Genomic DNA, 12,904 nt, shown 5'->3' with positions numbered 1-12,904 from the left:
ACAGATCACTTATATACAGTTAGCATTTTTACTTCTAATTTCTATTATTTTCTGAATTTTGGACTAGTTGCTGAAGTCAAACTTCACACACTTATATGCACTCCTGTTGCAGTCTTGCACATTATCCTACTTGCTGCTAGAGTACTGTACTAAGCCAGCACTGTACTCTGCACTGTTCTGGCTGCTACCGGTGACTGCTATGTTCGGTGTAGCATGTCACTGACTCCTATGCACAACTCACTTTACATATTCCCAGTACTGTGTACTGGTCAAAATAAATGTAATGTCAAATGCACTGTTCATTGTGTATTGTTCCTGTATTTATTTATTGTATGACATTTTGCACTGTATTGTATTGTGTTGTTGCACCATGGTCCTGGAGGAACATTGTTTCGTTTTTGCTGTGTACTTGTATATAGCTGAAATGACAATAAAGCCTTTTGAACCTTTAATTAGTTCATGTATTTAAACCCTGTTTTGTTCCCTTTGTCTTGGCTGTTCATTGGATGTTTGGATATATGTCTGAAAGGTTTTGAAAGACCGTATCTGTATGCCCATAAGTTTGCACTCCATGTATCTTAGTCAGACTGTTTTTCCTAGCCTTATTGTTTTTCCTAGCCTCCGATTTCTTCCTAGTCTCTGTTATAGCCTGCTTCCCCTGTTTGCCTTTGTGTGCTTTTGTTTTTATTATCATGTATCCCCATACTCTATGTATTGGCTCAATTACCCTAGACCATTATAATGATTCTCAATCTGGATTTGCCCCTAATAAATCTTACTCTTCTCTATACATGCATCCGCGTCCTTAACGCTCACCATTACAATCTCGGTGCATGTTTGTCATGCTTATGTGGCTTACATAACTGGATTTTTTCCAACAATACTCCAGATTATTTGAAATATATTTCTATTAATACACATTAATCTTAGGAACATGGGATAGCAGATGCTGAGGTAATGAACCTAAACAAACAAACCCCTTTAAGGATTTAATGACCATGATGAAAACAATACTCTATTTTGTCTCCAACAATGGCCCTTCAGTTTAACACCTCTACACAGCAACAACCACCACCACTGCAGTTTAACACCTCTACACAGCAACATCTACCAGTCTTCTGACTGAACAACACCCCCCCCACACACACACTCAGGACCAACCCAACAGCACACAACACCAGCATTCACTGCCTAACAGGTGAGGAAGAAACTTAAAAAGGGCATAGCCACTGGATCAGATGGCCTTGAGCCTAAAGTACTGAAACTGGGTGCTGAGATGTGTGTGGAACTCTTCAGAATATCGCAGTCATGTGGAAAACTGCTAGTGTGGTTCCTGTCCCCAAGAAAAAGCAACCAGTAGTGCTAAATGAATACCGGCCTGTTGCTCTGACATCTCACCCAATGAAGACACTGGAAATGCTGATGCTGGCTCACCTGAGACCAATGGTCAGATCAGCACTGGACCCTCTGCAGCGAGTCCAAAAAATGGTGATAGAACATAGAAGCACATTCAGACAGCTGCACTGTGCTCAAGAACAACATGCGAGATATTTCTTCCCCACTGCAATAAGACCATACAATAAGTCTCCTTGCTGGAGGGACACCACTACTGATCAGCTCTCTGAACTGAGCTACAATATACAGATCCATGTTTACAATATATTAAGGGGTGAAGGTAACTGTGGTTATCATGGTAATCGCAGCACTATAGACTGAAACCCCCAAACTGGGAGAATGGCTCCAACAGATACCAGGGTCAACATCCAAGATCTTGGTCCAGAAGAGTGCAGTTCTGGGAACAGCAGTCCTGCGAAGAGAATCAGTCCAAGAGTGAACGGAGCATAAGATACATTAACGGGACTAAATTACAGCAGCACATGCATTGAGAGAGTAATAAAATGGGATCCCAAAATACTAAATTAATGCAATATGACCCATCCGAGGAAACCAGCCCTTACATAATGACATGCGAAGGGACTATGGGGAGAGTTCCCTAAAGTGGTTGCCGATATGGGTAGATTGTTATGGGTTCCCTCGGAATGAGAGCTTGAGTGTGAAACTGCTTAATAATATACTTAGACGTATTGAAAACTGACCAAGGGATTCTGGTCAGCGTAAGGTATGGGATAGACACCATGGGAATATTATAGCAAGTCTTAAAATGTGGATAACAGAAAGAAAACAAACAAACAAACAAACAAACTAAGGGGACTGGGAGGGGGGATGAACCTAACTCCACTTCTCAGTGTGTGTCCTCCAGAGCCAATCCCGATTTCGACTCCACTCCACTGCAACGGAAACCAGCAGCCGTGGTGCCTGATCCAGTGGCGGCGGAATGTCCACCCACCTATGGACTGCCTCAAGCAGGACCACACACTGGTCTCTTAGATGAAGCCCACGCCATAGAATGAAGGCATCACCCTCAGAGTGGTTAACCAGGAAATGGATGCTGACACCTCGTTTGGACTCAGCAGACTGGCTGAAGACTATGCCAGACATCATGAAGCTCAAATTCAAAGAACAGAGCAGACAACATGGATCAAGCCATGTTCACCATGATGCAATTGTGGAAAAGAAGGAAATTTTTTCAGAAACTGTCCAGACCCAGACGGCCAAGCCGCGAGAAACGATCTGGAAGAGGTGGACTGACGGGCGGAGGAGAGGCGGGACAGCTGTGAGGGACCACCAACCCCATCAGAAAAAAGGGAAGTGCCAGATTTTTATTCTGTGTATTCTCAGCAATTAAGTAAGGGACCCCTAGCATTACCCCAAGTTATCTTAACTGTTAACGGCAAACAATCGAAGATAGCGGTCCCAGGCACTCAGTAATTCAAGCCAAAGGGTTTAATGTACCAATTACTAATAGGACGGTGTCCATAATGGGTGCGAGTGGAAAGGTGGTGCATGAAAGGATGTCTGCGCCTCTCCAATGTCAGATGGGGGAACGAAAGTTTCGACATGGGTTCCTTATTTCTTCTGTGTGCCCGATCAACCTGCTGGCTCGAGATTTGATGTGCAAATTGAGTTGTAGTTTAGTAAGCTCCCCAAAGGGACTCAGTGTTACCTTCGCGGAAGGTGAAGCCGGTGCACAGATGGTGCAGCTGGGAGAGGGGGAGCCGGGATATATCTACGAGTCGGGGTTGCAAGGTGGGTCAGGGAAAATAACCGAACACATGATCGAAACCGCCAGAAGGGCAACTAAGGGAAGATTTAACTATATGAATGCTGAATGTTTGCATGTGACTGCATATGTTTCCGATGGTCCAGACAAGCAGTATGCGGAAGCTTTTTTCTGTCATAAAAACCTAGAGACCATTAGAACTAAATATTTGTATTGGGATGATTTTGTCTGATGAACAGAAACGGTGGTATGATGTTGAGTACTCCATCCCCCATGTCTCACTAGGAAGAAATAATCCTTTTAGACAATGGCGGGAGGTGGGACCATGGATAAGACGAATGAGTCATCTCCACAGATGGGAACCCACTGAACAACCCACTATTCACTATAATGCAGGAGTAGATGCATTCCAAATGACTCTGCCGTATGTAATTACGGCTAACAGAACTGTAGAGCTTACCTCACCTCATCGGAGTCTACCCTTGACTAACTTTGTAGCATCGGAATTCAAGCATGACAATTATTTGAGCGAGGTACCGGATATCTTGTGGGCTAAAGGGAAAAACGATTTGGGATTAATCAAAAATTGTGAGCCAGTGCAGATTACACCAAAGGGCACATACAGACCAAAACAACCCCAATACTCGTTGAAAAAGGAGGCTATAGAAGGTATTAGGCCAGTATTCCAATCCCTTCGAGACGCCGGTGTAATAATACCATGCCCATCCTCGCCTGTCTGTACCCCCATATTTCCTGTGAGGAAACCACAGCGTGATGAGTGGAGATTTGTGCAAGATTTACAAGCAGTAAATGCAGCAGTACAAGCAAGGGCGCCTGAAGTGCCAAATCCGCACACCATATTATCACAAATACCACATGACTGTCGATGGTTCACCATTGTGGATCTGGCGAATGCTTTTTTTAGAGTACCGGTACATCCAGATAGCCAGTTTTGGTTTGCTTTTTCCTTTGAAGGAAAACCCTACACGTTTACGCGCCTCTGTCAGGGCTATTGTGAATCGCCAACCATTTATAATGCAGCATTAAGACAAATCTTAGAAGGTCTTACCCTTCCTGCAGGCACAACTCTGCTGCAAAATGTGGATGATTTATTATTAGCAGCGCCAACAGAGGAGTTGTGCAAGCAAGCCACTTTATGCCTGTTGAAACATATAGCTGCAGAAGGGCATAAAGCTAGTAGAGAAAAATTACAGAACTGTAAAGAGGAAGTAACTTTCTTGGGGCATATTATTAAGGGGAATACACACAGGATGTCTCACAACTGAGGACAAGCTATAATTTGGCTACCTAAACCGACCACAAAGAAACAGGTGTTGTTTTTCCTGGGCATGTGTTCGTACTGTCATACTCCCCTCTTACCGTTTTAGTCCCACACGCAGTACACCGAACACTGCAGGACCAAAGAGTGTCACACTTATCAGCCCAGCAGTGGCTGAGCAGGTGCGCGCACTGTTCTAACCATAGAGATGGAGGAATCATGAACGCCCAGACTAACCAAAGCATGATTAGCAGATACACTGTAGGAGTCGTTTTTTTTAATTTATCTTCTTTTCTATTCGCTTTGGGCGTTACTGCCACTGTCTGTGTATAAGGGGAGGGGGACTGTACTGCGGTTCAGTTCTCTTTCTCTGTTATACAGGAGACAGAACTCTATAATAAACTTTTTTACTACGCAATGCAGAAAGCTGTCCGTGTTTGATGTGCTCTCATTTTTCCACCACATTAGTCAGAAGAATAGAAGCAAAAAGCTAAAGTTTTACTCAAATACATCAGTTAACCCTGTCAATATTGCATATTAAGGTGTCATGATTTTGGGCATGCGGAGCTTTAGGGAACACGGGGGAACACCTGCACACAAGCCCGTGTGCCGTACTTCTGGTTTTACTGGGACAGAACAGGAGGAATGTCACAGCACTTTCATGGCTATGATTCTGTCTTCTTTTTTTTTTTTACTGCAGCCAATTTACAATTACGCCGTTTAGCAGACGCTCTGCATAAAAGCATGTGCTAAATGCAAACTCTGTGTGACTTAATACAAAAGTGACTGACATCAATTACCCGTTGTGTAATTGACTTCAGTCGAAAATGATTGACATATCTGCTCTTTTGTACACCGACTACAGCTCCTCCCTGTATGACGTATCCATGTGCGCTGTAGATGTGAACCAGGTTTAAAAGAGGGCACAGCAGCGTAGTCCGTGTGCTGCAGCCTGTTCTTATCCACACACCCTCACTGAACACGTTTTCTTCTCTCTCTCTCTCTACATTTGGTAAGTCATTGCACCATAACTGATAACTGAAATCTAGTGTTTCTCAATGACTAATATACACGATCTCTAAATCTTTTTAATACTGGCTTAATACAAAAGTGAATGACATCAAATGCTCGTTGTGTAATTGACTTCATGTAACGTTGGGCGGTAAGGAGGCAGACGCATGTGCGGAGAAGATCGAGATTTAATAGGGGCAAATCCAGAATCAGAGTCGTTAAAGCAGTCCAGGGTCATACAGCCAACATGGAGATACATGACAAATTAGACAAGGGCTAGGATACACAAGTAACTAAACACAAACAGCGAGTGAGCTCAACAAATGACTTCTGTTCAGGCCTAATGCAATCGCTTTTTGAGTATAGCTAAATTCAAAACACGTAATAAAACCGTTACTCTAGATTATGAATATTCAATAAAATTGAAAACTAAAAGTCTTTATGTGAAACCAGATGGATGTTTTAATTGGTACTTCCTTTTGAACTAAATTCATGTAAAGAAACATACATGCAAACACTTGTTCGTATTTCTAAAGTGTATTATTTTGAGACTATTTTATGCTGGAATATGTTGCTAGTTCTTCTTCTACATCGGGTCCAGCCAGCCTGGAAGAGCCAGAATGGAAAAGAAAACAAATGTGCGTACAGCCGTTGTCACAGTAAAGCAAAATTCCTTATTTTATTCCTTATGCATTTAATTTGTCTCATGTCTACCACATGGTTTGTGTGACTGGCCTTGAGATGACTCTGTTACTGTTTAAGAGATTTCGTTTTGAATGCTTTATTATGTTTGTAACACTATCACAGAAGTCAGAGCCAGAAAAGGGGGACATGGTTGCATTCCCTCGAGGACCTTCTGGCGTGGTATTCAAACACTATGGGATTGCTGATGGAGCAGGAAATGTGATTCATTTTGCACCTGACCAAGGTAATTATTTACCTTGTAAATAGGGCTGATTTTGAAAATTTTGGCTTTGTTTTCCAGTTTTATGTCCATGTTTGTTTTAACATCTTAATGTTTTATTCTCACTGATTTCTAATGATCTTCCCTCCCCAGGATTCTCTGAAGGGACCTACAAGAAAGAGTCCATCAAGGATGTGGCCACACACGACTACTATGTTGATAATAGTCAAGATAACAAGAAAAATCCTCTGCCTCCTGAAAGGATTCTGAAAGATGCTGAAGCCAAGATCGGGACACAAGCTCACTATGATCTAAGTAATTTTAACTGTGAAATAGCCGCATCTGAGCTGAGGTATGGAAAAGGCCATGGTAGCTCTACACAGGTATGTCCTGGCTATAAAAGAATCTGTCATGCTTCACAACTCACCAGTCCATGTGGCGTTTGTTTATGTTTTGTTTTGTTTGTGTTGCCATGTGCTTTTGTTGCTTCCCTGTTTCCACTTGTTGCCACGAACCCCCCTTTGTTTACCAACTTCCTCACCTGTCCTTTGTTTACTCACCCATTTGGTTCTGTATAAATATCTCTTTGTTTTGGGGGAAAGTGTGTGTGTGTGTGTGTGTGTGTGTGTATGTGTGTGTGTATGTGTATGTGTATGTGTATGTGTGTGTGTATGTGTGTGTGTATGTGTGTGTGTGTGTGTGTGTGTGTGTGTGTGTGTGTGTGTGTGTGTGTGTGTGTGTGTGTGTGTGAGCCATAGTTGTCCATTGTTTGAGATCATATTGTGCAGTAATTGTGGTTCCATTTATGCATGTTTGTTCCTTATTTGTTTTTGTGTGTCTGGTTCTTGTTTTTACTTTTGCTTTCATTAAACTTCTTTTCTTTCATTATCTTAGAAAAATAAATGTTCTAGAAATGTAATGAATTATGATGTGTGTGCATTAATATGTATTTTATTTTTTTTAGGTTGAACAATCAATGTTGGGGAAAGATAAATATGATCACATGTATGATTTACAAGATCAGTTTGGAACAGGCACAGGCATACAAAGGTTTACATAGTGTGATTTACCAGGAGAGTATTGAAGTTTTCAAGGAATACAAAATTTGCTGCAATTTCGAAAGCAAGCTTTAAACTATGCTAGCAACCTTTTTCTGTTTGCCCAGGAACAGACAAGCGAGACTCGCAAACTTATGTCAAACTCACAAAATATTTTCCATAAGAAAAAACTGAGCAATGAGTGGTCCTGTAATTTTTGTGAACAGAAATTAACTACATAATTACTAGAGTAAGTTTGAACCTAAAGTGTTCTTTCTTAAATCTAAATATGCTTTCATCAATGGATCACTTATATACAGTTAGCATTTTTACTTTTAGTTTTTATTGTTTTCTGAATTTTGTATGCAGGCTTTTGTGTGTAAACTCATTCATAAAGTCTGTAAACATTTATATCTGCAATGTCAACTGCATGTGGAATGAGGATTTTTATTTAAAGTGAATAAAGATTGGTGTGTATGTTTGTCATGTTGTTTTCATTTGTTGCCCTTAAGCCAAAGAAAGTTTGAATATTTTTAGCCAACATAGAATTTGAAACTTTTTAGAATCATACATCATAACATCATATTGACATTTTCAGCATTTGGCAGACACTCTTATCCAGAGCAACATATTTATTAGTATGACAGGATATCATATATAACTGTTTGGTTTTTTTTTGTTTGTTTGTTTGTTTGTTTGAAAACTCCAAATGATCTGAAATATGTTCCTACTCATATACATTTGTTATCTCAGGAATGTTATCTCAGATGCTGTGGTAATGAACCTAAAAAAACAAACAAACCCCTTTAAGGATTTAATGACCATGATCAGATAGAGAATTCAGACAAATGCTCTGTAAATGCTGCTCTGTAACACACATAAAAAGGCAAGAAGTCACAAACACCAGTAGAAGATGCAAAATATATATTATATTGTGACCCAGGTTGATTACACATGGTGAACAGGTGTCTGAATCAGAACCACAGAGAACCTTAGAGAACCATGCTCAGTACATTTACAGTGTTCAGCAGATGCTCTAATCCTGAACATGTATGTGGTAGTTTTCATTTTAACACATTAATGAATTTATGAAGAGATTAAACTTTATGATTTTCAGCATAAAAAAAACGTAAATCAGTTATGAGGACCATTTATGATCCACAGATCAGTATTTCTGTTACTGTCCCTGAATCTACTTCTATTCATAATGAACTTCTTGTCTTTGATATAGTCTTTGATATGTTTAGCTCATAAACCAATAGGAAAAGCTTAGATGAAAATATCCACCTGTACCTGCCGAGAACTCTTTGGGTGATGGTCTTCTGTATTTAATCGTGTCTAGCATGTTCTTCATATGTCACTGCTTGGTGCAGCTACTAGTCACAGTGGCTCCCTGTTTTTTTTTGTCTATTTTGTTTGTTTTTAAGTTTAAAAACATACATCGCTTTGAAGGGATGTTCTCTATAAATTACAAAATCAGAATACTGATGGGATAACATGCATTACAAAATACATCGATTTCTGTGTGGACTCTGTTGTACCTCCAAATGATGCTTTCTGATACTTTCACGGTAGCAAGACATGGCATATGATTAACCTACAATCCCTCCCGAACCAGCAGAAAACGTTGGAGACCAAATTGGAGCACAGGAATGCATGTGACGTATGGAAAGGCCTGAAAGACATCACAGACCTCATCCAGTGCAGCCCTGGAACATCAGTGGGAAATTGTGAGTTAAATCAGTTTTTTATTTGGTTTGAAAATGGGTCTCCTCCTGCCGCATCATTTTCGGCTGTCTCCAACAATGGCCCTTCAGTTTAACGCCTCTAAACAGCAACAGCCACAAACATCGCAGTTTAACGGCACTACACAGCAACAGCCACCAGCATTCTCACTGAACAACACCACCCTTCGTCCCCCCCCCCCCCCCCCACTCAGGACCAGCCCAACAGCACACAACACCAGCATTCACTGCCTAACAGGTGAGGAAGAAACTTAAACAAGGCAAAGCCACTGGATCAGATGGCCTTGAGCCAAAAGTAATGAAACTGTGTGCTGAGAAGCTGTGTGGAATTCTTTGGAATATCCCAGTCATGTGGAAAACTGCTAGTGTGGTTCCTATCCCCAAGAAAAAGCGACCAGTGGTGTTAAATGACTACCGGCCTGTTGCTCTGACACCCCACCCAATGAAGACACTGGAAACGCTGATGCTGGCTCACCTGAGACCAATGGTCAGATCAGCACTGGACCCTCTGCAGTGAGTCCAAAAAATGGTGATAGAACATAGAAGCACATTCAGTGGTCGACTCAAACAGCTGCACTGTGTTAAAGAACAACATGTGAAATATTTCCTTCCCACTGCAATAAGACCATACAACAAGTCTCCTTGCTGGAGGGACACCACTACTGATCAGCTCTCTGAACATGATGTTTGCCCAATGGTCAGTTCAGCGCTGGACCCTCTGCAGTGTGTGTAGCAGGATAGCATTGGAGTGATTGATGCACTGGACAAAGGCAATACTGTGAGGATCATGTTTTTTTAATTTCTTCAGTCCATTTAACACCATCTCTCTTGAACTGTTCTGCAGCTTTGAGCACAGTTAGCAGACCATGTTGAGAAAATTCTGCTAATCAGTTTATAAGCATTCCATATGGAACAGTTACTGTCCATACTCAAACCTGTTCAGTCTTATGGTGAAAAGAAAGCCATCAATGCCTCTTTTTGGGGTTTGTATGACACCGCACAAACACAGTACTGACTATACGAGAGAATTGGCAGAAGACTCACAGTTCCACAGGTATAAGGAAAATTTGGAACATTAAAGTTAGCAAGCACAGAAAAATGAAAATGTATTGCTGCGATAGTGCCAGTAGAGGCCGTGATGACATAACTGTAATCCACTGTAACACTGTGAGTGATCATTATGAGCAATGGGACAGAGGGAAATGCTCCGCTGCTTCCAGCTGGAGGAAGACAAACGTGCCGCTGTGGATTCCTGCAGCTACTGAACTGAACAGAATAACTTCAGTGCTCGTTACTGGAAATGTGTCACGGGCTTCACCACCACCACTTTGCACAGAATATAACAAAATGAATTAAATGAAGATACAATGTTTAAACACATACAAAATACAACAATTAAACACACATAAAACAAACGGAAACACATACCAGCTTTGAATATATCAGTTAACAATCATTATGTATCATGCATAATGCAGTTCAACTCAATAAAAAGGCCATCTTCATAATGACTGGTGTAGGGAAACTCCAAGTAACACAATAACAACAATATATCAAAGAAAAAAATTGAAAAAGAATCGTGCCACCTTCAACATGAACCTCTGGGTCAGCATGCATAACCACAGAAACAAAGACTTCTTTCCTGTTTGGGGTGTGTGAGCTGTTGCTCCTTCCTGACACTGCAGATACAGAAGAGACATTACTAGAAGTGAAAGAATCAGCACAGCACAGCTTCACACTGTTCAACACAATTAGACAAAACTCATAACAATCACAACAGAACAACAACTGTATCTCAAAAAAGATGACAATGATAATACAATGTTATGGAACAACACTACAATGTTATCTGAAATTTAAAAACAAAAACAAAACAGAATTTGTGAAAATATTAAAGAAACTTTAACACTCAAAACACTAAATGACGACATATTAAGCCATAGGTCAACAGCATGAACTGAAAACTAGTGATAATGCTAACTACCTAATGTAAGAGTCATGGTATATAAAAGTTAAAAGTTTTTTATTTGTAGCCCAGGGACTTATTTATTGCCATGTGTGGGCTGAGAACTGAGTGTCACACCTCGGCCCCTCCCACTTTTCCCTCATCACTCATTTATTGATGTGTGGCTCCTCCCCCCTCACTTGGGCAAAGGGCATTTGTTTCATCCCCCATTGGGTAACGGTTACTGTGCTCTGTAGACTAAAATAATTTAAACAATTGTACTTATGTTTTCAGCAATAGCCCAGTGTTTAAGACAGCCTATAAAAAATGTGGTTAAGATACATTAATTGTCAAAATACAAATCACATTTCCCCTTACTTGTTCTAAATTTAGATATACTAAGATGTATTTGCCTTTCAATAAAAATGCGTTTTTCAAAAAAATTTTTTAATTTAAAAATAAATATTTTTAAAACCAATATTTAAAATAAATAAATAAATAAATAAATTTTTATGGGTGTCACGATTTGCCCTTTGTCCTATCTCCATGGCTTCCCTGTCTCATGCTTTTACCTCCGTGTTTCATTATCTCCGCCCATCATTTGTAGCACCTGTGTCCGGTTAATGCTTATTACGACATTACTACAAGACCCAGTCTTGTTCACTGTTTGTTTGCTGGTCATTGTTATTCCTAGCTTCTGTTTGTATTTCAAGCGTCGTGTTTTTTCTGACAAACATCATCTGCAGATACATAGGTAGCCAGCAGGGGTCGCTGGCTTCACATGTGAAAACTAAAATCAGGGGAAAAGAAGCATTTTGGCTTTGGTGACTGGTTGTTCTCTTCTTCACAGCCAATGAAGTAACAAAATGCATAACTTAATCCTCAATCATTCAGAACTTTATGACTCGAACGTCTTCTGCCACATTCTACACAGTTTACAAAACAATAAACTGTGATATTACCTGTTGGGTATAATTTAAAAAATGATAAAATATCACAAAAAATCATCACCCTTAATTCAAAGTCTCCAAAAGAAAGAGCTAAGACTATTGAAGTAAATAATATCCCAGACAAACATGTTTAATACATTCTACAATAAACTTAATAACTTAAATCAGCATGCCTTTTTGGAAATTTCCTCTCGCTTACAAAGATCTCTAATTTGCTAGAGCAAAATCATATTATTAATCATTCATATTATTCATTCATTAAAGCAAACTGAGATCTTATTTATACATCTGAGGAACAACTACAGAAAGTCAGATTTAGTTGTAGCTTTTACAGTAAAATATAATCAGTGCTTCAGAAGACAGTAGATTGGTTGTTTTGATGGAATCTTCGATATTGATGGATCTTTCGTACCGAGTACCAATGACTGCTCTATGTGAAATTCACATTTTACCTCCCCAAAGTGATGAAAAACCAGGAACCACAAGGATCTTACAGGAAATGAACGTAACAGTGCTAGCAACATCTCACTATCAGAAACCTAATGTGAACAACCCAAAAACACTGGGAAGAAAAACTGAAAAATGGGTTAAAATGAATTTTAAAACAAGAACAATCACATTAGATGAGGACAGACGGCAGTTGGTGAAAGTTTACAAGCCAGTAGTTACTAGTGAACAGGTATAAATTTCTCTTATTTCTATCAGTCAAATTTACAAGGATAACTTCAATATTGTGTTCAGTTCATTAACCTACCTGACACATGCAGACGAACTCCATTGTTTTCTAGCTTGTTTTTTCTGTGAGTAACCTCACACCTGAATTCTCCGTGATCAGACTCCTGAACACCTCTCAGAATCAGAGACACGTTTCCTCTCTGACGTTCGTGGGTGAACAGACTCACTCTGTCCTCA

The 12,904-nt window shown here is 40.1% G+C and overlaps 1 protein-coding gene across 1 annotated transcript; it reads left to right on the top strand.

Moving 5' to 3' along the window:
* The first annotated feature begins 5,326 nt into the window (after positions 1–5,326).
* Positions 5,327–7,829, top strand: LOC118242166 (phospholipase A and acyltransferase 3-like). Its single transcript, XM_035531007.1, has 5 exons — positions 5,327–5,412; positions 5,990–6,049; positions 6,219–6,339; positions 6,469–6,698; positions 7,280–7,829. Exons 2-5 carry the CDS (start codon positions 6,032–6,034, stop codon positions 7,373–7,375), a joined length of 465 nt encoding a protein of 154 aa, XP_035386900.1. The 5' UTR covers positions 5,327–5,412; positions 5,990–6,031; the 3' UTR covers positions 7,376–7,829.
* Positions 7,830–12,904: the final 5,075 nt, after the last annotated feature.

Source organism: Electrophorus electricus, chromosome 10, assembly GCF_013358815.1.
Source record: "Electrophorus electricus isolate fEleEle1 chromosome 10, fEleEle1.pri, whole genome shotgun sequence".
NCBI lineage: Eukaryota > Metazoa > Chordata > Actinopteri > Gymnotiformes > Gymnotidae > Electrophorus > Electrophorus electricus.
Note: the sequence above shows the minus strand (reverse complement) of the source record. Positions and strands in the feature narration are given on the sequence as shown.